This window comes from Talpa europaea (assembly GCF_964194135.1).
Source record: "Talpa europaea genome assembly, chromosome: 4".
NCBI lineage: Eukaryota > Metazoa > Chordata > Mammalia > Eulipotyphla > Talpidae > Talpa > Talpa europaea.
In genome coordinates this window covers 145639719-145664664 of record NC_140070.1, presented here as the reverse complement: position 1 = coordinate 145664664, position 24946 = coordinate 145639719, and the positions used below count along the sequence as shown (strand labels likewise).

General features: G+C 61.4%; 1 protein-coding gene across 1 annotated transcript in view; it reads left to right on the top strand.

The window, feature by feature from the left end:
* Window positions 1-17512: 17512 nt before the first annotated feature.
* C2CD2 (C2 calcium dependent domain containing 2) overlaps window positions 17513-24946 on the top strand; it is a gene marked incomplete at both ends in the record, with an annotated part of 33180 nt that continues 25746 nt past the window's right edge. The window contains 2 exons of the mRNA XM_084231665.1: window positions 17513-17776; window positions 24621-24719. Coding sequence (XP_084087791.1) covers window positions 17513-17776; window positions 24621-24719 — 363 coding nt within the window. The remainder of the gene's footprint in view (window positions 17777-24620; window positions 24720-24946) is intronic.

The following is a 24946-nucleotide window of genomic DNA, read 5'->3' as shown; positions in this document are numbered from 1 at the left end:
ATAATAAAGGCTGGAGCTCGTCGTGCTCGAGTGCAAGGCGGAGGTGAACTGATACCCGGTAGTCGTGTCCTTAGTCAACGTAGAGAAACTTAAGAAAACATGTGCTCCGGGCCTGAGCCCCCGCGACCGGCCCCTGAGCCCCCGAGCCGCGCGCGCGGGCCGGCCGCCTGCATGGTCCCTCATTCCACGGTGTCAGCGTAATCTTTCCGTTGAGGTGGTTTGGTTTGGTCTTTTTGCCGATGTGCAGTCAGCGAAAGGCTAGTGAGTGTCTCTTCTTTCGACTGTCTCGGACGCCTAAGTGCCAGTCGAATCTCGGCCATGTTCCTGGGTCCAGGCTGTACCAGGAAGACGTGGAATAGTTTGCGGTGTTGACTTAGCGCTTAGAATACTTTAGCAATAAAAAAAAAAGAGAAACCTCAACCTTAATAAGTTATCCTGACACTTGAGAAAAATAAATATTTGGTATTTTGTGGTCCCGTAGAACCTTTTTTGTATGGAAATTGTGACAGATTTAAATCAGCAATAGTAATAGTTTTTTATAAAATAACACACTTGCGCTCGGGTCACTTAGCTAATGACGGGAGACTAGGGAAGCGGATGTCGCGATTTCCGAGGCCCCGCAGCCCCGGCGTGCCCGAGCTGCCGCCTGGCGCTGATCTGTGCGTCGAGCTCCGGCCGCACCAGCTCGGGCAGGACGTCGGCGTGTGGGCCTCTCTGTTTGATGCTGCTCCAAACTGACAAGCTGAGTGTGTCTGGGCCAGAAAAACAAAGCTGACGATTTGGCGCTAGTTTCGAGTTTGACAGCACGTGTGACAAACTAGGTCAGGCCTCACTCTCCCGTCAGCCCCACGCTCTGGGAGCCCGCACAGCCCCCCCGCATCCCAGCTCCTCCCAGAGACTTGAATGGTGAGGGGAGACGCCCCAGGCTTTTTCAAGAATAACATGCACAGTCCACAGGTTTCCTGCCTCTGTCTCGTGATTTCGCCTAGAAGTTTTTGAAGTTGATCGTGATGCGACGCCGATCTGCCCTCCGTCGCCGCCGGGCACTTCGTATCTGGGTGTTGGAGGTCTCCGGGGGCCCAGATGAGCTTCTGCCACTCCTTTTGGTCCATTGGTTTTGTTTTTTTCCTATGTTGTATAAATTGTAACTAAAAGCCTGTCAACGCGTGTTATCCAGAGTTCTATGGGGTATTTCCAAAAGGAAAATTTTTCTTTCCATTGTCGGGGTGGAGGGAGGTGACATATATAAAAGTAGAAATATCGTTGAAACACAGTCCTTTTAAGGTTCAAGATATGGTTTAAGGCTCCAAGCTTATTTTTTCCAAGCTATTTTTCAAATAATGAATCGCCTACTGTAAGAAATGACTCACTGAGTAGTTAGCATCGTGCACCTGCAGAGAAGAGCGCGTCTCCTCCCCACGTCCCGCGCGGTGGCAGGAGGGGGCGTCTCCTTCCTGCTGAAACACACGCACCTCTGAGCTCCCGGTCAACTTTGTACAGTGTGGAGACGAGATAGGACATTTGCCTTTTATTCTTTCATTCGAGAATGATCAGAAGTCCCAAAGTGATTGAGTGATTACTTCTTGGTTTTGTTCTTTCTTAGCTTTGATGGGGAAAGGAGAAAAAAGCCAAGTTGCAGTTACTAATTATTGCCATCTTTATATTTTCTTGAAGAAATCTATGCATTTTAGAGACAAAGCTGGGGCGTGCGGCCCCACACAAGGCGGCCGCACGCTCCTGCCATCCGGCGTGGCGGCTCTCACCCGAACCCGGGTCTCGCCTGAACCCTGGGCCTCACCTGAACGCCTGGGCCTCACCTGAACCCTGGGCCTCACCTGAACGCCTGGGTTGCGCTCATTTCTTCAGGAGAAGCCGCCGCCCTGGAGCCGCGTTGCCCGGGCTGCTGGCGGGGCTGGCCGCCCCGCGGTGCACAGGATCTCAGCCGTGGGGACTCAGCGTCCGAGACTTGAACCTTCATGCTACGTTTTTGAAGATTTTTTAATAATGTTGATCAGTAGAAACTATTTTTGATCTAAACATAGGCTCTGCTTATCTGTTAGATTTTCAAAATTACCAGTGTTTTGTCTTGTTAGTTGACATTTTGTCTAGGCAAGAAACATAAGATTTCAAACAATTTTGAACCAAAAACATTTATAATACAGTTCTGGTTTTCTATTACTTTTTATACTGTACCTGTAAAAGCTTGAGGCTGAAAGAGTTTATTTTGGTGGTCAAAATAATAAAGTCGGCTTCCGCTCCTCTAGCTATTTTAAAATGTTAAGAAGTGAAAAATGAAAGATACCTTCATTGCTTTATCCGGTAAACACTTTTTTAAAGGATGTTTACCTCAGCCAGTAGGCAAGTATTTGGTGTAAAACAGGTTGGTCTTTCATTGTTGCAACTCTTTAGCTAGTAAAGATATTCTCGTAAATGTTTTTTTCTGATTGTAATTAATTTTTGAAAGTGTAGAAAGCTCATTATTTCCTGTTAAGTATTCAGGATGCCTGCTTTTTTTTATGCATTTGTGGAAAGAATGTAAGATGTTTTAATATATTCTTTGTTAATCTGAGACCTTGTTATTGAATCCTTTTCTTCACTTGGGCTGGGAGGGAGTGACACCGTAAAAACCGTGTGTTTTATCAAAGCAAGCTTTGGAGGTAACCAACAGCGTGCGTTTTTTAATAGTGTTCATATTTCAAGGTCAACAGACTATTCACCTTCAAAATAGTTCTTAAGCATTTATACTTTTATCAAAATTCACACCTCGCCGTTGGACAGTGATGTTCTGATGTGGGGGAAGTGTGGCCCGGCTCTCTGGCGCGGGTGACCACCGCATGTCTCCTTCTCTGGAAATGGCCCAGCCCTCCCTGGGGGTCACCTGCTCCCCACGACAACCCGCCCCCCGCCCGCCCCCCCCCCCCCCCCCCCCGTGCTGAGGAGAGTGGAGACTGGGGCACGAGCAGGCTGTGCCCTGCGGGGGACGGCGGGGAGGGGCAGGCGGGAGGGCCCCGGGGTAGCCTGCACCCCTCAAGCTGTTGTCACTGCCAGAACTGCAGGAGGTCAGGTTGCATTTTCTTATCACAGACGTAGTCCAGGTCATTCATAACAGGTGTCTTTAAATTGCACTAATTAATATTGGAATATTTCCAGTCAGTTTATCGATTTCTGATGTCTCGATGCTTTTTGCAGTAATTGTGAAAGGTGTCACCGATTTAAATAATGTAACCTATTTTTTAATGAGTCCTTTAACACTGGCTTTTTTGTAAGATTTAAAAATAGGTTTTTCTCTTGTGGCTTTAGCACTTTAAGAAGTTTGATGTTTGCATAATTTTTGATATGTCTGTTCAGTGCTTCTCAGTGTGTTGTCTGGCCTAAGGCGCTTCCTCGTGACGGGGAGCAAACTTGATTCTGGGCAAGAATAAATGACAGGTTTTTAAAAGTTTCCTTTTCGAGATAGTTGTTTGGGAACCAAAGTGTTATACTATGAACCATTTAGATAACTGAATACAGTGCTCTTCTGTCCTTTATTGGTGCCGTCAGATTTTCCACGACGTGATCCTTGGTTCGCACTAATTTTCAAAAGGCGATATTGACATTAATCCCAAGACTGTTTCAAATTTTTCATTGATTAATGCCTATTGTTAAAAGAAAAACAAATGTGATTTTATAACTGTATATTTTGTTGCCTTAGCAGAGTAAATCATTGTTCAATTATGTTTAGGAATAAGTTTTTTGGACTGAAAATTCATAGTAAAATAGGATTTTTATCCAATGTTAATCCATTGCTTATTTGTATCCGATTCTACTGTCTGTTTACTTTGCTTAAATCTTGACTAAGAGCAATTGGAGTCAATAAATTTGTACTGTATTTTGTTTTGAGTCATGACCTCCTGGTATGTTGTGCTCTTTGACACGAAGGGTTCATCTCACGCCTACCGGATAGTCAAGCTCAAGCCCTCCTGTCAGGGATGTGGGCAGCGCCCTGAGGAGCCGCGCGGGGCGGGTTCCCGGCCGTCCCGGGCGCCCGGTGGCAGTGGGTTGGCAGCAAAGTGTCCCTTGCAGGGACAGCACGGGGTCGTTCAGTGGCTGCAGTCGCAGAAGCCAGTCTTGGCTTGTCTGTCTTTTCCTTCACTGTTCGAATTGGCCCTTTCACACGTGAACTGGAGGCCAGTGCTTAAAAGCGGGGGTTCAGCCCCCCGCTGACATTTCAGCAGGGCAGTGGACAGAGTCCATTCCCCAAGCCCCGCGTCATCATTCCTCGGCGTGACAGGCAGGTGGGAGGGGCCGGTTCGGCACTGCATAAACAGCAAAGAAATCTGGCGACAACGCGGTGGTTTCTTTTATGATTCCCTTTCTCGCCTGTCTCTGTGGGCTAAACAGCCGTAACTGCTCTGTCACAGCAGCGGTGCTGTGGGGCTGTGATGCGCACCCCACCTTCCCCTAGTCCTCTGGTGAGGTCCCCACCACCCACATGCTGCAGGCGGCCGCTGGGCTTTCCCCTTGCCAGGCTGTGCTGTGGCTGTCACTCCCCTCCCATGTACAGTAAAACACATAACACATTGCCACTATCTTTGCTTTAAGAAGTGAATTAAAATTGTGGAGAGGTGTAATTAATACCTGCCTGTGCAAGCGTCCACCCTGAGCTCTGCCGGTCCGCTGTGGCTCCAGAGGCCTGCATGCGGTGTCACTGTGTCCTGCCTGGAGGACCCTGGCAGTCCTGTCTTACAGGTAGGTCTGAATTCTCTCAGCTCGTCTAAAGAGTATTTTGCCAATTTTGGAAGATAGTTTTGCTGGGTAAAGAATTCCAGATGGGTATCCTTTTCTTTCAGCAGTTGAACACTGTTCCTTCCCTGGTGCTAACTGGAATTGTTTCCAAGGAGAAATCTGCTTCCTTCTCTTTGTTCCCCTACTCATAATGTATCATTTTTACTCTGCTTTTAAATTTTTCTCTTTCTTACCAGTTTTATGATATGATTATGCCTTACCATGCTGTGCGTGTGCACCTGTGTCTGTGCCTGTGTGCGTGTGTGTCTGTGCATGCACGCATTCACCTGTGTGCACACATGCCTGTGTGTGTGTCCGTGTGTACACACCTGTGTCCATGTGTGTACATGCTTGTGTGCATGTACACCTGTGTGTGTGCGCTCGTGTGCTGACATGCACACTCGGGTTAATTTAATATCTTGGATGTTTGAATCTTAGTTTTTATATTTATAGTTGGAAATTTTTCACTATTTCCTTTATTTTTCCTCCCTCTTACCTCTTCTTCAAGACTCAAATTTGTTAGACTATTTGAAATTGTCCCAGAGATCATATTGCTCTACATTTGTCCTTTTTTTTTTCTCCCTCTCCCTGTTTCATTTCAGACAGTTCCTATTGCTATGCTTGGAGTTCACTAAGCTTTTTTTTCCTGCATCGTCTGATCTACCATGAACCAGCTGGAGTAGATTTCACCTGTCGAACTTTTCACTTGGGGCTAATTTCTATCTTCTGTCTCAGTATTTTCTGTCTTTGCTCTCGCTTCTTGAACAGGTGGAATAGAGTTATGACCACCTTTTTTTTTCTTTTTTTTTTTTACCTCCAGGTATATTGTCACCTGTTCTATTTGTGAATTGGCTTCAATTTCTTTCTTTTCTCCTCATTTGGGGGCATAGCTGGTCATGTCGTGTTAGGCCACAGACATTGTGGGGCTCACTTACTGGGTATTTCTACGTCCCCGCAAATGTCCTCAGATTTTGCTTCTAAACTGTGTGAAGTGGGATCCGAGCCGAGTTTATTCTCAGGTTAATAGTGCTCCGGCACTGAGGCAAGCACATGCTTCTGCCCTTTGTCCCTTGGTTAGCGTGCGACTGCGTGAGCTCCAGGGATGCCCCACCTTCCCCGTCCTTCCAGGGGGTTCTTCGGCCTCAGGAAGTTCCTCGCACTCGTGTTTCATCAGCATGTGGCCGAAGACTCGGGCTCTGTCTGCACAGCTTCTCCTCTGGCATCTGCCCCCGTCCCAACCACCTGTCTCCCCTGCACGCCCGGCCCCTCACCTCAGCTGAGGAGACCCTCGTCTGCCTTCCTCCCTTCTCATCGCATGGCCATCCTGCTGTACACCTGGTGTTCACTGTTGGACAATGTTTCTCTCTTATGCTTTGTCTGGAATTCCATTGCTTCACGGGCAGTCCAGTCCCTATTACTCCATGTTCGTCAAAAGTGGAGCTGTGATGTATTGTTCTGTTTGATCTTGCTGTGGGGGCCTCCCTGTCCTAAAGCATCTCGCACTGGATGGCCATAAAGGCTACCCCAAAACCTCGGCTGTGGGAGATTCTTCCAAATTCTAAGCAGGTGCTATATGAAAGAACTCAGTGGTGCCCTCCGCGTAGCTTGGAGGGTGCACCGTAGGGGGTGTGCTTGGGGAGGACTGCGCCAGCCGGGAGCCAGCCCCACGTGCCCTCAGCAGGCAGGCAGACGGTGGGCGGCTCCCAGCAGGAACGAGAACAGGGGCCCCTGTGCCACTGGTGGGGGGCACTCAGCTGCCTGTGGAGGGGCCTGGGCTAGAGACAAGGAAGGCTGCGGGTCCTGGTGCTGGTCATGTTCTGAGTCCTGATCTGGGCCAAACCCCTGATCCCAGACACGGGACTTCCCCGACATACGGTGAACTCTGCCCCGTCAGGGTCTGACCCGAATTCTGCGGGGAGGGCGCTGGCACAGGCGGGTGGCTCTCCAGGACGGCGCTGAGCAGCCCAGGTGGAGCAGCGTGGGGACCCACCTCCCAGACGCCATAGGAGCACAGGGGCCTGACCCTGACCAGAGACGGGCTCTGCCTTCCTCCTCTGGGCCGGCCCAAGGCTCTGCCTCCTGTCTCGGCATGAGCGCCCTGGTGGCAGCTAACACAGGTGCGCGGCGAGCAGGCAGCTCCGTCCCAGGAGAGCCCAACAGCTGCGTTGGCCACGAGCGCCCTGGGGACTCTGGGACTCTGGGATTCTGGGATTCTCGCGACCCCTGCCGTCCCCAGAACTGCTGCTCTCAGGGGAGAAACCTGGCTTAAGGGATTTCGGAAGCTGCTTTTGAAAAATTCATGATCAAAACAACCGCAGGTGGAGGAACCGGTCCGGGCGGGGCCCCTCCAGGCTGGGAGTGCCAGGTGTGCCGGGGCAGGCGGGGGTGAAAACAAGCACCCGGACTCTCCTGTGTCTCCAGCTCCCCCGAGCTCCCAGGCTGAGGGTGGCTCAAGGCCGCATGCCCACTGGGGACAGAGTCAGGTCTCCTCGCGCCCACCTGGGTAGCACCAGGAGTGTGGGGGCCAGAGCAGCTCAGGACGCGCTGAGCCCCTCACGCCAGGTCCCTCTGGTCCTGCCCCGAGTTGCTCCTGCTTTCCTCGCCGGAACCGGCAGCGCAGAAGCAGGGTGCTCCACAGCGCCGGCCTGGCGACGTGGCCAGGGGACGAAGACAGACTTCCTCGGGGCCAGCTCTCAGGCCAGCGGGGGAACACGGCCTCAGCACCCCTGCTCATGCTCAGCACTGGGGCGCAGAGCAGGGGTACCCTGGGAGAGCTTCTCCTGCCCGTGGCTCCCCCACTGCTGTGACCCAGCCTCCTGTGCCCCAGGCAGGGGTGAGGCCCTGGCAAGCTCAGGAGAGCTGGTGGGCGTGATTGGAGGGAACTGCCGCGCCTGGTGCCAGGTCTGTGCAGCTTAGGCTCAGCGAGCGTGAACTGACCCACTTGGCCAAGAGACGCCGGGTCAAGTCCGCCGCTCAGGCCCCGGTGCCGATGGTGACACCCTCGCTTGGTTGTGACCTGCTCCCGACTTACTCACTGCCTGGGAGAAACAGGGGTGCTGCTTGGGGGACCCTCTTCAGCAATCCTAATACACGGTGCAAAGGAAAGGGAGATGCACGAGTATCCAATATTTTGCAAGATGGTCTCTAGAAATGTCCATGTGGTGATATTGACACTGATCCCCGACAAGGTTTTAGACCAGATGGGTTTGCAAAGACTTAGACAACAGCCACGACGCCAAGCCAGCCAGCTCGGAGCCAGCCAGCGGCAGCTCTGCTCTGAGTTCTAGACGCAGGCAGGGCCAGGCGGGCCAGCCCAACAGCACCACCCCCGTACCCCGCCTGCTCCGGGTCCTTCCATCCCGCCTGGCCCGGGGTCTGCTCAGCTCTCCCCCGAGGTCCTCCCTGCTGGACACAGGTGCTGACCTCCCTCCAGCCACCCCAGTCAAGATCACATGCAGCAAAGTGTCCTGAAGTCCCCAGACTCTCACCGCACTGGGGGCCTGGCCTGGGAGTGGGCAGAGTTGGGGACCCCCTCTGGTAAGACTGGAGGTGCTTTTGACTAGCCCCCCTTCTTTCCCAGATTCAGCTGGTGAGGTCCACACCACAACCTTCACCTCCAGCCTGGGCCAGGCAGAGCCGAGCTCGGCGCCCCGCTTCCTGGCCTTTGAACCTGCTCCTCCGCCTGTCACCCCCACTTCCTCTCCACCCTTGTTTATTGCTCCTTGCGTGGAGACCCAGTTCGACCTTTCTGTGCCCCACGGCCGCCCCTAACCGGGCGGGCACCCCTTCACTGCCCCCACACTGTGCAAAGTGCCCCCAGTCACTTGCCACCCTGTGTCCTGAGCAAGGGTCTGTGGGTGTCTCTGTCCAGGCCCTGCACGTGAGTCCCGCGGCCTCAGCGGTGTCCCGAGAACCAGCGCTTCCTCCCTGCTGGTTCGCGTTGGGAGGTGACCCTGGTGCGGCAGGGGCGGCCAAAGCAAGCAGGGACAGGACCCATGGCCGTGGTGAGGCAGGGGTGCGGGGCTCTCCCTGCTGGGGACCCTCTGAGAAGGGAGGCTCTGATGGGGGGATTACCCGAGGAGACTGCTTGTCCGGCCCCCATCATGTCCTGCCAGCCCAGATCCCGGAACAGGTGTGCTGTCCACTCAGAGGGGCAGAGAGGCCCAGGCCGAGGAGCCAGCGTCCCCAGTGCAGCCAGGCGTGCTGCATGGCTGGGCACAGAGCAGGTGGCGTGCCAGGCGGGGCCTAGAGCACCAGCACCAGACAGCACGGCTCAGGCCTGGCCCGCGGTGGACAGGTGGCCGCCTGGCAGCATCCAGCGGGCCTGGGGCTGCTGAGTGAGCAGACGAGAGTGAACCTCGCCTTCGCGGTGGGTCTGTGCTGGCCCAGGCACAGATGGGGAGGCACAGGGTCCACGTCCACACAGTGAGCCCAAGAAGGGAGGCTGGGGCCCAAGCTGCCCCTGGCCAGACCTCCTGCTCCATGCCCCGGCCTTGACCGCTCTGACCCGTTCTGTGAGCAGAGACTCGAGTCTCAGGATGCTGACCAACTGTCAGACGCAAGAGCGGAGGGAGGCCCCCTGGACAAGGCCGGCCGTGCGCGCGGAGGATGCGTGCAAGCTGGGCAGGCAGGAAGAGCGAGGACTCGGGGAGCCACGTTCCGCCCTGGCGTAGGAGTTGGGGTCGCCTCGCTGAGACCCAGGGAGACATTGGACTGTTCCGTGGGTCGGGCGCAGCGTGACACCTTCAGATGTGTGCGCCCGGCGCCCCGCAGCAGGCTGGGGGGGCAAGAGGACCAGCCTGGAGCTCAGGAGATGGCAGGAGTCGTGGGCCCGGCGGTCATCAGACGCCGACCGTGCGACCAGGCAGGAGAGGAGGAGGGAGCGTGTGCGGGAAGGGCCCCTCCGGCCACGGGCGTGCGTGGAGGAGCCGGTGGGGGGCAGTGGCCCTGCAGGTCCCGAGCAGCTCTGCCCCTGCCGGGGGCGCGAGAGCAATGGAGGGGCCGGGGAAGCCTCCCGGGCCCGAGACCCGCCCTGGGCGGTGGCCCCCAGACGCCGTGCCCTCTCCGCGGGCCTGGCCACCTCCTCTTCTGGATCGCGTCACGCCCCGTGGGCTCGGCGAGGGGGTGGCGACGGCTCACGGGCCCCCGCCGCCCCGGGAGGAGGCGCCCCGGCAGCCCCGCGGCGCACATGGCCAGGTGGTCTGGAAGCCCCGCCCTGCAGGGTTCGCGTGCCACACGCGTGTTTAAAACGCCTTCTATTTTCACATTGACGCAGGAGCGGCAGGGGATGAATCTCACGGTTGGGGCTTCTCCGCTGCACACCTGTAAGTGTAAAAAGAAAAACTGGAAAGAGCGGATCCCCTGCGCTCCTCCCGCGTGGTGTCGTCCGCCTCGCTGAAGGGCCCTGAGGCCCCACTCCACACTCGGGGCTCCATGGGCCCCTCCCTCCCCCTCCCTCCCGCCGCCCCCCCCCCCCCCCCCCCGCCTGGCTCCCCGCCACCTGCCCAAGCAAGGGGGGTTTCTGCATTTGAACAAGCCGGTCGTTGGGCTGGCGAGGCTGGCCGGGCGCCGCACCGTCCCGATCTCGTTGACCCGAGTGCTGGGCTGGCCGTGGCGCGGGCGCTCCGCAGCAGCCGGCCGCACACGGGACGCGCGGGGCGCGGGGCGTCGGGAAGGCCCGGGAGCGACGTGGCTGCTGTGCGTCTCTGTCCTTCAGCAGCGGCGGCTGGAACGAGTCGAGGCGAGGAAGTGACGGAGCAGCCTCCAGACGGCCTGGGAGAGCTGCCGGGTCCCGAGCTGCTCGCTGAGGCTTCCGCCGCCGGGCCAAGCATTTCTGCGGGGCTGAAGCGAGCCTGAGGAGGGGCTGCGCGGTCCGTGGCGTCACCGCCTCGAGGGAGACGGGCGGCCGTTGCCCGCTGACCCGTCTGCTGGAGCCTTCGCTTCCGGAGCCGGGACGTCCAGCAAGCACAGCCTGGAGCCTGCCCTTCCCAGACCGGCCCGTCCTGGCTCTCGGCCCGCACCCCTCCTGGAGACCAAGGAGCGGGTGCATCTTGTTTTTCAGCAGCAGAGGCTGTTGCCCGGGACCCTGGGCCCCCGATGGCTGACCCCGATGCCAGGCTCCTGCTCACAGAGCCAGGAGGGCACGCCCCTCGCCCGGATCCAGCATGGCCCAGAGGGCGCACGTCCAGATGCAGCCCCGTGGCTTCTTTCTTTGTTTCCCACCCTGCAAGTGCGGCCAGCCAAGGTCAGCGATGCAGGCGAAGGTCCTGTCGTCCTGCCTGCCGCCCTCTGGGCTCCGTAGGCAGCTGAGCGGAGGGGCTTTGGGGTGTCCATGGACAGCATCGCCCTGCAGAGGGGCCCCTCAGGTGCCCTGGGGGTTCCGACACCCCCGCTACAGGCCTGTTTGCATGGAGCTCCGAGATCATGCCAGGTCCTGGACCCGGCTCTGTGCTCCCGGAATGTTCTGGGGTGGCCGGGGGAGAGGGCAGCGGCACGCACCCGGGATCACCGGTCTCTCTCCGGCTCAGAGGAAACCCTGAGCAGCCTTGCCCTGTTCACTGTGCCTTGAAAAGCCCTTCAGTGGCACCGGTGCCCTCCCTGCCTGCATGGGCAGGGCGGACCCCAGAGCGCCATGTCCCCGTCTTGCTGGACACAGAGGCGGGGCAAACACAACACACGTGTGAGGACAAGGGCCTGCGGGCCCTGCGTGTGTGACACCAGGGGGACACAAGCTCTCCCTTCCCGCCGCCTAGGGCAGAGCCAGAGGCCGGGGTGGGCTGGGGGTCCTGAGCTCCTCCTGCCTCTTGGGGCCTGCAGAGCCGGGGGCGGAGGAGGGAGGCTAAGCTGCGGCCTCCATACCCCTTTCCCTGCCACTCCTCCAGGCTCCGCACAGCTCCGAAAAGGGGGGCGCCCACAGGGCTTCTGGAAGGCGACTGTGGGGACGTGCACCAGGTGGAGGCTTGGCGACCGCAGGGTCCCCAGGCACAGCCTGAGCGGCGTGGAGGTGACAGCCCCATCCCATCAGAACCCACGAATCAGAGGACTGCCCCTCGGTGCTGCAGGCCCCCCCCCCATGGCATGAGGGGCTGTGCAGGGACCCCGGGACCCCAGGGCCGGCCCTGCCACCCTCCTGCCATGTTGTCCCTGGAGAACTACTTGCTGCAGGGACCGAGGGACCCTCTCGCCACAACTCAGGGGCTGTTTCCCTACTTCAATATTGTCCCAACCAGCAACATTTGCCCTTTTCTTTTACTGGGCTGTTTGGGGCACCTCCAGCGTAGGGAATAATCGCGGCAATTGGCACACTGATGATCTAGAACCAAACAGGCGCTGCTGGGTTGTTTTCAAAGTCCTTCAACAGCAGTTCCCTTTCGTCCTTAAAGAGGCCATAAAGATCTCTCGAGATGTTTCACTCTGCCTGCGCCCCGCAAACCCTTTTCTAACAAAACACAGAGCACGGAAGACAACCTGCGGCCAGAGAGCGGGCAAAGCAGTGACCGTGAGCGCTGCACTGTGCCGGCGGTGAGGAGCCTCCCGGGGCCCCACGTGGGTGCTGAGCCCCAGCCCCGCTCCGGCGTGACCAGCGGGAGCTCTCCCCTCTTGTGTGCCATCCCAGGGGCCTGCGCCCCTAAAGCCAGCCCTGGTGGCTGCCAAGCACTGGGGCTGCAGCGGCGTGTGCGGCAGGTTCTGAGGCCAGGAGCAGGCTCCTCCCCACCCCCGTGCAGCCCAGGGGCCTGTCCCCAGCTAGCAAGGCTGGGGGCCACCCCAAGTCACATGAAGATCACAGCCAAGCCCCAACAAGTGTGCGTGGGTGTGCTCTGGCACATGTGTGTGTGGGCGGCCGGTGCCCTGCACCTTCAACTTGCCTCCTCGTGTGCCAGCCTCCCACCGACGCCCGCGACTGTCCCTTCTGTGCCTGGACACAGCTGGAGGCCAGTGCCCGCGGCGGGATTTCAGCTCCTGGAGAACACAGCGGGAGCCGTCGGGGAGACACGCAGCTCAGCACCCGCTCGCCGGCTGCCCCTGCTCAGTATGTGGGAAAAACCAGGTCAAATATCTTCATTCATAAGGCTGGTCCCAAGCAAATTGCCAAATCACTTGCTCCTGGAGTGACGCAGGGCTTCACGGAGCTGCCTGGCAGGGACGGAGGCTGCCATTTGGGTCACCCTCCTCCATCAGTCTGGCATGGGCACACTCGGGCCGGGACTGCGGCACGGGTCCCCGGCCTCAGCCCTGCCGGCTCCCTCGGCCTCCAGGCGCCGCTCGGGCCCCTCCTCACCGGGATGGGCCCAGGGCACGGGCTTGTGGTTGCTGGCTCTCGGGGTGGGAAGCGGGCAGCCTGGAAGGCCCTGCTGGGGGGCCCCGGGCCTCCTGGGTGGGCACTTACAGGGCGAGTCACCTCCACAGCCAGTGCCGCGGGCTCGCCGCACGGTCCTGGGAAGGCCGGGGCAGAGCATGTGCTCCAGAGAAGCCCCTGGCCTGCCCCGGTGAACTTCCTTCTCTCTGGGCTTGAAAGACTCAGCCTCACAACACAAAAGGCAATTCATCTTTTTTAGACAGACCTTTGTCCCCGGACATGAGACATGGGATCCCTTCATCCCCAGCCTTCCGCATTTTTCTCATTTTAGTGGAATTTGTTTGCTTCACTGAACTTGATGGGAAGAACATGGGCCGGGGGAGGGGAGCACCCCCGAGGTCAGTCCCTGGCTCTGCCACTTTCTTGCTGTGTGGCCTTGGACAGGTGACTCAGCCTCTCTGCACTCAGCTGTTTGGTTTATAAAAAGGGTCCTTGGCATGAGAAGTAAACACGCTGTCGGGGGCGGCGCAAACCTGCCAAGGCTGCACCTTCCGAGTCGTGCGGATCCCCGCTCTCTCCCAGGGGAGGCAGGCGGCCCTGAGCCACACGAGCGCAGAGCAGAGGCTCCGAGGCCCGTGGGGCTGGCTGGCCCGGGGCCGGGCGCCAAGCCGTGACCTTTGACAGCGTTCCGGGGCCCGCTTCCAGCCACAGGCTTGACCGGAAACGAGGAAACGCACGAGGAGCTGGGAATTGTGGAAATGACTCAGCCCGCCCGGTGTCGCCAAGGAGACCGGGTCAGATGTCCCACAGACCCCACCGCGAGGGCAGGGAGCCAGGCCGACGAGCTTTCTGCTGAGAGGGGACTCTCGCGCCTTCCTTCGGGCCAGCAGAGGAAGCTGCGTGCTCCTGCTCAGACTCGGTCGGGGCAGCCCCGCCGGCCAGGGCCCCGGCCGGACTGGATGACTCTCCGGCCTCTGCATCTCCTCCCCCGTTCTCCTCTTCGGTGGCAGCGTCACCTTCATCTGCATCGTCATCATTTCTAAAAACCACAACATCATCACAGAACTCTGGGCTTGGCAGGGGAGACTGTAAAATGGGTCCACCCTGGGTGCTCAGAGGGCCCAGCCTGCGGCAGGGGGGGTTGGCAGGGGTTGCCTGACCAGCAGGGGTGCCCACCTGCAGCTCGGGGAGCCCTGCTGACATGAGACCTGAAGCCCTGGACCCTTGTTCCCCAGCCCGCTGGCTGCAGTGGGATGCCCCGACCGGGACTCTGGAAGCAGTTTCCTGCCTGCTGCCCCTGGTCCAAGGCTCACAGCATCACCTTCCGAAAGGCTCCATATAAGTGGCTGCCGCAGGTGGGGCCTCAGGTTGGTGTAAAGGTTGTCTCCTTGAGAGCTGCTCCCTGCAACACCCGGGGTGAGAGCCTGGTTTGAGGGTGACGGCCAATGCCCAGCCCCACCGCACCCCTGCTCACAAAGTGCACTGTGAGATTCTAGAGGCTTCTGAGCGTGGTGGTTTCCTCATAGTGGCAAATACCTGCAGGGCAGGGTTGCACGTACCCCATTGGGACAATGAGCCCTTCCCAGGCAGCCCCATGGACCGGCTCCTGGGGTTGAGGGTCGAGGGGGGTTGCACCGGGACACCGAGTGTCCCCATGTGTGAGCAGCTGTGCTCTGCCCCCAGTGCTGGGCCACAGGGTCCCTGCGCTCAGGAGGACCAGGCGCCCCGGCACTAGGCTGGCTGCAGGAGCGAGGGGGTGTGGCCTCCTAGACGGACAGGATGTCTTGGCGCCTGTTACATACCGTGGCCAGGTGCATGTTCCAGAAGCCTCTGCCCTTCCTTTGCCCCCTGTCCTCGGGCTGCTCCCGCACAGAGGCAGTGCAGCGTCCGTGTTTACATTCCCTGTGTGGAGACGGCCGGCCATGTGACTAATTCCCGGCCAGGGCTGTTGTTGGTGTACAGTGTTCCAAGCCTCTCAAGGAGCTGGCGGACAAGCTGGCCTTGGAGGGAGACTGGTTCTGCCAGTCCTCCAGGCCGGCCCTTTCCTAACCGCCAACATGCACCTGGCCACACGTGGCGCCCAGGTATGTGGTCACCCCTGTTATTCTGGCCAGTAGGCCAGCAGGGCCAGTGACTCAGCTGTGCAGATCTGGCTACAGCCGAGAACATAATGAGATGTTTCCTCCAAATACAAAGAGACTCCCGGCAAGCAGGGCGACCCTGCTGGCCCTTCACAGGGGCTGTGTGGAGAGGCGTGTGTCCGGAGAGGCAGCGTGCAGGTCGCAGCTGTTTCCTCATCCCCACACCAGAACCGCCTGGCTAGGCCTGTTCTCATCCCTATCCTGGGGTACTTGCCATCCCAGCCAGCTGCCCGTCCTGTCCCCCCTAGTGCTCCCTGTCCAGCTGCCTCCCAATGCCAGGGTTCTCTCAGAGACCATCTGAGCTCTGAAGCGTCAATCCCTGCCCCCGATTTCAAATGTGCTCCCCTCCTCTGGCCTCCAGCCTCTATACAAGAATAGCCTCCCCTGGAAGTCTCTCCTCCCCACCCGCCATGCACGTGGCCACCTGTGAACCCGTCTCCTGCACCCTTCTAGCCTCGCCTGCCAGCTGGTCTCTCTCACCCCGCGCCCCACCGTGGGAGCCTCCACCTGCGGCTAGGAATGGTACTTGTAGAATTCCATTTCCCCCCACGCTGGCATAAGACGGCCGTGGCCCTGCCTCTTACTCAATCTACTGTCCAGGACTTCGGTGCTCCTGGTGAGCCTCTGACGGCCTCCGCCGTCCACTGCCTGCTGTCCTCTGCTTCGGAGGAAGTGAGTACGTGCGGGCCACAGGATCTTTGCACACACATGCACACTTCTTCACCCACCACAAACCGTCCCCTTTCTGGCCCGCCCCTCACTCCACTCCCATCTTTACTGCTCCGTGCGTGCGCAGGGCAGACCGGCCCCAGCTCAGCCTCGCTCTGCTCCGTGTCCTGCTCTTCCCACGGCTTTTGCATAATAGGTGCCAGTAAAAGCCACTGGTCTATGAAGGAGACCTAGATCCTAATCTCAGATCTGCCGGACTTGCCTGTCTTCATAGCGAACTTCCCTCCGAGCAGGTTCTAAGGCAGCGCAGGGAGGGCCGGGAGCAGCAGAGCCTACGCTCTCTGCTATGCTGGCAGCCTCCCGGGCTCCCAAATGCTTGGCCCAGCTGACCCAACCCAGCAGCTGCAGACGACACAGCCAATCACGTTTTATCACCCTGGCCTGTCGTCAGGCCTGGGACTGTCTTGGGCTAGTGTGTTTTGTGGCATTTCTTAGTGATGGGGTCTGCCTCTGCAAAGGCATCTCACACACACACACACACACACACACGCCTCTGCAAAGGCATCTCACACACACACACACACATGCTCTGCAAAGGCATCTCACACACACACACACACACACACACACACACACACACACACACACAGCATCCCCCAGCCTGGGGGCCTTGTCCTGGGACCTGCCTGGACCCCAGGGTCAGGGATCCTGACCTCAGGATGCGTCTGGGTTTCCAGGGACTTTCCAAGGGCGTTAGCGCCAGGCACCTTCTGGCCCATGGCACTGGCGATCCCATAAATCACCCCGCAGCAGGGCCACCCGGACGCACGCGTGCACACGCGCGCACGCTCACACTGGCAGAGCCCGCACAGGGCGCGCGGTGCACGCACGCTCACAATCGCAGGGCCCGCACAGGGCACGCGGTGCACGCACGCTCACACTGGCAGAGCCCGCACAGGGCGCACGGTGCACACGCGCGCACGCTCACACTCGCAGGGCCCGCACAGGGCGCGCGGTGCACACGCGCGAGGAGCCCGCAGCCGGCCCGGGCCGCCGCCTACTCTTCCGCGCGTCGCCCCGCGGGGGGCTGTGGGCGCCGCAAGGAGCCGCGTCGGGCGCGAGGCGCGAGGCGCGAGGCGCGGGGCCGCCCCCGGGGAGCCCGGCGCGCCGGGCGGGGAGTCGCGCGGGGCGGGCGGCGCGCGCACGTGGCGGGGCGGCGGGGCGGCGGGGCGGCGGCCGCGGGGCCTTTAAGGGGGCGGGCCCGGGGCGGAGGACACGCCCCTCCCGGCCCCGCCCCCGCAGGCCCCGCCCCGGCCCCGCCCCGGCGCGAGCCTCTCCGGCCACCGCCGCCCGGACGCCGCGGCGGGAGGAAGCGCGGCGGGACCTGCCCGGACGCCCGAGTCGGGCCGCCGCGCCGCGTCCTCTTGCCGGGGCCGCGCTCGGGCCAGTCCCGCCGTGTCTGCGCGCCGCCGCCGCCCGCCGCCCGCCGCCCGCCGCCCGCCTCGCCTCCGCACCCGGCCCGCGCGGAGCCCCGGAGCCCGCCCGCGCCCCGCGCCCGCCCCGCGCCCCGCCCGCCCCGCGCCCGGGTCCGGAGCCGCTGCGCGCGGCCGCGGGAGGGCCGGGCCCGGCATGCGCCGCCACCATGGCGCGGCTCGGCCCGTGGCTCGCCGAGGCGCAGTGGCCGGCGCTGGTCGCGCTCTTCCTCGCCGCGCTGGGCACCGTGGGGCTGTACCTGGCGCAGTGGGCGCGCGCGCGGGCGAGGCCGCGGGAGCCGCGGGGGCCGGGCGCGGGCCGCGGCCCCGACGCCGACGCGCTGCTCGCCTGGGTCCTGACGCGGCGCGGCTGGCGGGGCCGCTGGCTGGACGCCTGGGCGGCCGCCCTGAGCCGGGAGGCCCGGCGCCGCGGGGTGAGTGTCCAAGGGGCGCGGGGGCGGGGCGCGGGCCGGAGCGAGGAGGACCCGGGTGGGGAACTGGGACAGCGACCGCACTTTATTCCCCGGACATCGGGGTGCCCGGCCCCGCAGGCCATCACGGCTCGCCTGGTCCTGGGGGCGCTGTCAGTCCCCTGGGGGTGCCGTCTGTCCCTTCCGGGCACCCCAAGCCCGCGCCACCGGGCACTGACCTGTGTCTGCGCCTGCTGAGCTGACCCGCGCCCCGGCTGCAGCGCCACCCACAGCCATGACCGCCAGGCGTGCCCTCCAGCGCCCGCATCATGGCACATGGGATTAGTGGCTGGCGAGGGCGGCCACTTGCGTGGCTGGCATTTGGGACGCTGAGTGCGTGTGTCATCTCTGAGCCCTCGCCGCTCTGGGGACAGCGGGTTATGTTAACCTTTGACAAGCCGGGAGGACGGCCGAGGAGGTTGCGCTGCCTGCCCACGGCTCGGCCTGCGGGTGGTAGGGATGGGGCTCGGGCCCAGCTGCCTCCCACCCCAAAACTCAAGGAGGGACTCTCCCCTGCCCTCGGCCGCCCCTGCCGTGGCTGTGTCTCTTCCCCGGCGAACAACCTGGTGACTTGTGACTCTAACACACCCTAGTTGTTAATGACAGGGTCCTGGCGTCCCGTCCGTCCCGGCATTCCATGGGAGGAACTAGGGCCTGGTGGGTTGGGGGCAGCACCTCCCCGCCCTGGGGTGTTCACCTTCTGCACCTGCTTGTGCCACCCAGCGGGGAAGTCCGTGGCCATTGGATGTGGAAATAAGGGACGCGGGTGTCCGGGCATGTCAGTCTGGCCTTGCACATGGCCCTGGCCCACATAGCCGTGGGCTTAAAAAACAAAGCCGCTTGGCATGTAAGTGAGCGTAGACCCGACAGGGCAAAAGACCAGGTACCACACTCAAAAATAGAACTCTGCCTGTGGGCGAGGGCCGGGCTCTCCTGGTGCCTGGGATCTGTGCCCCAACCACCCAGGACGCCTCCTGCGCAGGAAACCGCCCCCTCGCTCTCAGGGAGCCCCGGAGTCCCAGGACCTCACAGATACACACAGACATGATGTGTTTCCCATGAAGCCGTGGACATCGGCCCCCCAAAGACCTGGTGTTGCGGGTTCTGGGCTGGTGGTGGGAGCGGTGGCATCTCAGGGCGCCGTGAGCCGCGACCCACAGGTGGGGCCCGGTCCTTCCCTGCCGGCCCCCGATGGCTTCGGGGCAGGGCCTGCTCTCTCTGCCTGTGCGTTCTGGGCAGCCCGCTTGAGCCAGCCCGCCCCCTGGCCCTTTGTGATTGGGTGCGTCCAGATGGCCCACAGGCCAGGAGTGTGAGGGAGGAAGGAGGAAGTGCCTGGCCCGGAATGTCCCTCGACGGCCAGGTGAAGCTGAGAGCACTGAAGAAAATGCCCCAGATGCCTCTCACCCTGGTCACTTGACCCCGCGCAGTGGCCCTGAGCCGGCTGGCTGGCCTGGCTCGTGCTATCTGCTGTAGCCGTTGCTGCAGAGGCCCGACATCAGCCTTCCAGAACTGCCCCTGGGAGCGGCGTGACTTGCCCAGCTCACGCTCACGCTCACTCATGGTTCCGAGAGGCCGCGATCGGGCCTCGCAGGGCAGGAGCGCTGTGCTCCCCAGGCCTGAGCGTTGTTTGATTTGCATTCAACTGGAAAGGCTTGTAAGCAGATAGGATCTGGGTAGCTTGGTCCCTGCTAGGCTCTGTCACTCTGAGTCCTGGCTGGCACCCATGTGGCACTAATGACAGTATGGGAGTCGCCTTAGTACTGGCGTCCTGACCCGTGGCCCGCTGGCAGGGGTTTCTCTCTGCCCGCCCTCCAGCTGCACTCCCAGTAATCCCCGATTAGGGCTGATGCTGGCCCAGACTGCAGCGTGGCGGCCCCTCCCCCTGCTCCGCCTGGCCCTCCTCCTTGCGCCCTGGCCAGGAGACTTCGCTTCTCAGCCTGTCTCTGGGAACTGGCACCCCTGGGAGTGGTCAGCCATGGTGCAAATTGGCGTGTTCGTGGAACAGAGATGGTAACCCCCTTTAGATTTAGATTTTAAGACTGAAAGGAACACTCAGCTCTTCCAGGGAAGTGCCTTCCTGCCCCAGCAGAGACCTAAGGCCTTGGCGAGCTGGCCTGGACCTGGGTAGGCAGTCTGCACCTTCAGGTGTCCCTGTGGGCAACAAGTTTGACTGTGAGACCCAGGTGTTCCCTGCAACTGAGGCCCAGTTGGGAAGGCCAGGCACCTTGTTGAAAGGGTCAGCTGCACAGTGGGCTCCCTAGTCGAAGGACCTAGCGATGACCCTTGGTGTCTCCGTGGCACCTGGGGCTGGACACGGGGCAGGCTAGGATGCCTACCTTCCTGGGATGGCCAGCCGGGGAGGCACAGCAGGAAGTCGGCCCGCTCTGCCAGGTGCGCAGGGCACACGGGGTGACACCTAGTAATGGTGAGAAAATGCACCTGCTGCCTCACCCCCTCTTGGGCTCGGGGGTGCAGGGGTTCTCTGGGTTTCTCCCAAGTCTCCCCCCAAGGCCCAGCATGCTACTTACGGATGGAGACTCATCAGCGGACACACCTGACCCTAAGCCAATCAGATCCTGCACCAACAGCACCTGTCCACTGCCCGGTCACTGGCCACGCGGCTGAGGTTTCCCTTTTGAGCCCGAGTTTCCGTTTACAACACCAGCTGGTTACCCAGCAATGCCCACACCCCGACGCCCACCTGAGAGCTTCCAGGGCTTCTGCCGCCTCGCCAGCCCTGGGAGCCAGCGAGCTTGTCACCCGGTGCCCGGGGTGGACAGCACTTCCCAAGGCTCGTGCCATCTGGACCAGGGAAGAGAGCAGCCTCGAGAGCGAGGGTCGTGTCCCGGCTTGTCCAGAGAGGCCACCGAGCTGGCCCGTGTCCCAGACAAGCAGAGCTGTTTGTTTCTTTAGTCCTCACCCCAGGATTTTTTCGGAGGAATGTTCTAATGGCTAAGCCCGTGGGACAGTTTGTGGGCCTCATAAAATTTTTGAGAAGGATTCCGCGTGCACACAGAACACGCACATGGCTCGGAACGCCCGGGAGCTTCTGTGATTGACGCGCCTCGGACCAGCCTGTTACATCGTGCCGTGTGTGGCCTGCAGAGCCCGAGCTCGTCGACCCAGGTGGCGGCAGCGGTCAGGAGTCAGTGAGGGGCTCGTGGAGGCCACCCTGGACACAGCTCCGCCCCCACGACCCCAGCCCATTGCTTCCCGGAGCCAACATTCAGGGGCTTTCCTGTGGGCCTGCCCACAGGTCACTGCTATCGTCTTGGTGCCTCTTTAACCTTTCTCCTGGCTTGATGTCTCTCAGTGGCCGGGGCTCAGCTCACAGGCCCCTGGCTCACCCCAGCAGCCCGTGCTGGCCCCGTGTCTGCGCCTGTGGCCACTCACCAGCCCGATGGCGAGCCAGGCCCCCGCCCAGCCTGGCCGGCCACCCCCCATGTCCAGCCCACCTGGGCAGGGGTGAACGGCAGCCTGCGGGCGGCTGGAGGGAAGGAACCCACATCCCCTGTCAGGATACAGCCTCCCGCCTGGGACGCAGCCACACCGAGCAGAACGGGCTGTTTAATGCACTTTGTTGTCCCCGCTAAGGCATCAGCACCGAGGCTCGCCCATGACTCTGCAAACTGTCCCCACGGAGCCCTGGGACAGGCACTGGGCACAGCCCGGCCGCTCTCCGCACCTACCCCTTCTCCCCGCAAGACAGGGTTGCGCGGGAAGGAACAGTAGCTGCAGCGTGAAAGCAAAAGCGAAGGCGTTGAAGCCAAGTGCCAAGTTCCACGCCCTGTGCCGCGGGCCGGAGGTCGCCTGGGAGGAAGAGGCTGCCTCAGCCAGGGAAGTCTGTGCACTGTCCAGGCCCGGCTCGCCCGCTGGGTGCGTGGGGTCCGCGCGGCTCCTGTTAGCAGGGTGATCGCTGGCGAGGCTGGGCTCAGTGCCTCATCTGCAGAAGGCACCGCTGTGGCGCCACCCAGAAGCAGAAGCGGAGCGCCCCCGAGGCCGTCTCCGGGAGAGAGGACGGCTGTCCCTGTGCGTCTCCTTATTTCACGTTCAGGACTACGGGAAGTTTGCAAAAATAACTCCGTTTCTGTGCAGGCCTGCTCCCGGGCGCGCAGAGGCACCGCTCAGCGTCAGAACCGCGGCGTCACTGCTGGCACCGCGTCGCCCTAATTGGTGGTGTGGGGCTTGGAGGCCGGACGCGCCCTCTGCTCCTCAGGCTCTTGCTCATGGAATCTGGCCTCGGCCCTCCCTGGGGCTTGCTGGGTGACGCTGTTGTTTCTTTCTTCCCTATTCGGGTGAATCCGGGCAGGAGCCCACTGTCCCTCCCCGTCTGTGTTTTGAGTGGATACTCCCCGCATCGCTGTGGAGCCACGGAGTTCGCCTGTGTGTGTGAGGCTGCGTCCGCACTCTGCCCGCTTCCCCACGCCTGTGTGGAGACTCTGCTGTCCGGATGCTCGTGCGCGCGTGTGCGTGTGCGTCTGCCCGTCTGCACCTCTCTACATCTAGCTCCATCCAGAGTTCTTGGGGGGGCCCGGGAGAGATCAGAGGCAGCTCTTCCTTGCTTCACTTTATAGCTCCAGCGCGTGTCTCTTCAAGGCTCATTGAACCCCCGTCCCCCCCAGGCTCCGCCGCTCCTCCAAACAGCCCCGCCCCCCCACTGGACAGAGGGGTTTAGAAGCCTCCGTCGGGGTGTTAGGTATGTCTGTTGCTGCCGGGGCCTCGTTGCTCCGGGACCCCGCAGCGGACAGAGCTGGGCGGCGTCTGCGTGGGGCCGCGCTCCCCTGCGCCCGTGTTCTGCCTCTGCGTCCTCGCCCGAGCACGCCGGCTGCCCCGCTGCCGTGCCCGCGCCCCTCGCCCGTTCTCCCGCAGGCAGACGTGCTTGCTGACTCGCTGGCCACACCGCTACGAGCCACTGTCGCCGCTCAGTGTCTGTGTCCCACCTGCTGCCCCGCCCACTCTGTGCCCGGCTGGGCGCTGCCTCGCCGCGCGGCGCGTTTCCGCCTGGGCTGCTCCCGCCTCCCTGCTCCGGCCCGCCGGCCCCCACGGCTGGAGTTTGCGTGTGTGGTCTTCCTTTCTCGGCTTTCCGGGGACCCTGCCCTGCTGTGTGGACGTAAGGTCTTGCCTCGGTGTGGTGCTGAGTCTGGAGCGGGGCTGCCGGCCGGCAGGTGCGCAGAGGGGGACGCAGCTTTCCGGGCTGTGCGGTGCGTGCCTGCCTGGCTCCCCGAAACTCAGGACTAGGCCCGCGGGGTCCTTAGCATTGTTTCTTGGTGGGACCACCCCCTCGACGTTACACTTCCGGGCAGGATCTCTTTGGGGTTTTCAACCAGAGGTGTGCAGGTAACGAGGCCGCTGGCATGGAGGGGAGCTGGCACCAGGCTGATCCCAGAAGTCGACATTGTAGCCTTGAGCCTCACAGAAGCTACATTGTCTCGGCCAGCGGCCAGCAGCTGTCCCCCTCCGGCTGCTGCTGGTCCCCGCCTGGCACCCAGCTGCCTGGGCTGCTGCCCCGGAACTGGCCCCTGCTGCAGACGGTGTCAGCAGCCCCCAAACTGACCCTCGTGCTCCAGATGCAGATTTAATTCTCCCCTGATGGCTTTGGGGGTGAGACATGCTGCTGAAGCAGGGTGTAAACCACAAGGTCCTGTGCCTCCCGAGCCGCCCTCAGCATCGGGGATTCTTCGGAAACAGCCTCATGATAGCCTCATCGCTTGCTCATCTGCACTGCGCTAGCCAGAGGCTCTGAGCCTGTCGTCCCCACCCGCATGGTCAGGCCTGTAGCTGGAACCAACGGACACGGAGCAACGGGGCGGGGACATGTCCCCACAGCTCGGAACTTAGCTGGGGTGCTGTGCCTGTGCGCGTCAGGAGGCCGGGAGCGGCGCTCCGCCCCAGGGTGTCCTGGCCATCAGCGCCCGGCCTTGCAAGAGAACCGACTCAGAAATGGGCACGACACTGACCTTGAGAAGCTGGAAGCGGACACTCCATACGACCCAGCGAGCCTCCTCTTGGCATTTGACAAACATGACCATGTTGATTCAAAAACCCACAGGCTCCCCGCTGTCCACTGCAGCATCTGGCAACAGTGGGGCCTGGACATAGCCCAGTGGCTGCAGAGGGCCGCTGGCTTGAGATGCTGGTCTCTTCTTTCAGAGAGACTGGCCGCTGCCACTCAGCTGCACCTCTCACTGGGGGATTTCAGATGGGAAGGGCCAGGTGGACACGGGCTGACCTGGCCAGGGAGGTGCCAGGGCTGAAGGAGGCCACGCTGGACCCAGGAGCCTGCTCCCCCACCACAGCGGGCTCCTTGTCCACTGTGAATTCAGATCCTGGGGAAGCTGTGGCCATGGGGGTCCTGCCCGCCCACCCCAGGGCCCAGGAGAAGAGGGCCCCTGCAGGCCCAGGGAGGGGTCCTGAGGTAGCCGGGGTGCATGCAGCCCCACACCCCCGGGGCTCAGCCCCAAGACCCACAGAGCCGCTGTCTGGGTGTCCGTGCTGGAGACACTGGCCCTCGAGGTCTCCCCAAGTTCACTGCAACTTCCTGGGGTTTGTTCCTGCGTTTCCCCCTGTCCCACCTTCTCCCGCAACTGAGCCCGCCCCCGAGCAGTGGTGCTGCCACAGGCCGGTGCCTGCCATGCTGCTGCCTGCAGCGCAGACCTGGCCGTCAGGATTGTGCAGCCTTTTCTTAGTTTGCAGTGCCTCTAGCCGGTGTTTGTGTGTGTGTGCGTGTGTGTGCACATGTGTGTGTGCACGTGTGTGCACATGTGTACCTGGCTTTAAGCAGGCGTCTTCTCATTGTGCTTCCTTCCAGGGCCCGCTGCTCCTCTCCTTCCCGGAGGACCCCCTACAGCAGCCCCTGGAGCTGGCGGTGCAGCGCGTGTCCACCACGGCCAGGTCGGCCCAGGAGAAGGTGAGCTGCGAGGGCCCCCGCCCTCTCCCAGGGCGTGCCTCGAGCCGGGCGGGTTCTGCCTGCGAGCTGTCAGAAACTGCACGCCTGCGTTGGCCCCCTGCTGTGGATGGCTGATAAAGTGCGGCCCGTCCTGTGGTGGGGTGTCGCTGGCCTTGGAAAGCCTGGCCTCCGTGCAGGCCATGGCCGGGTGGAAGCTGGACTCAGATGCCCCAGAGAGTGGGGCTCCG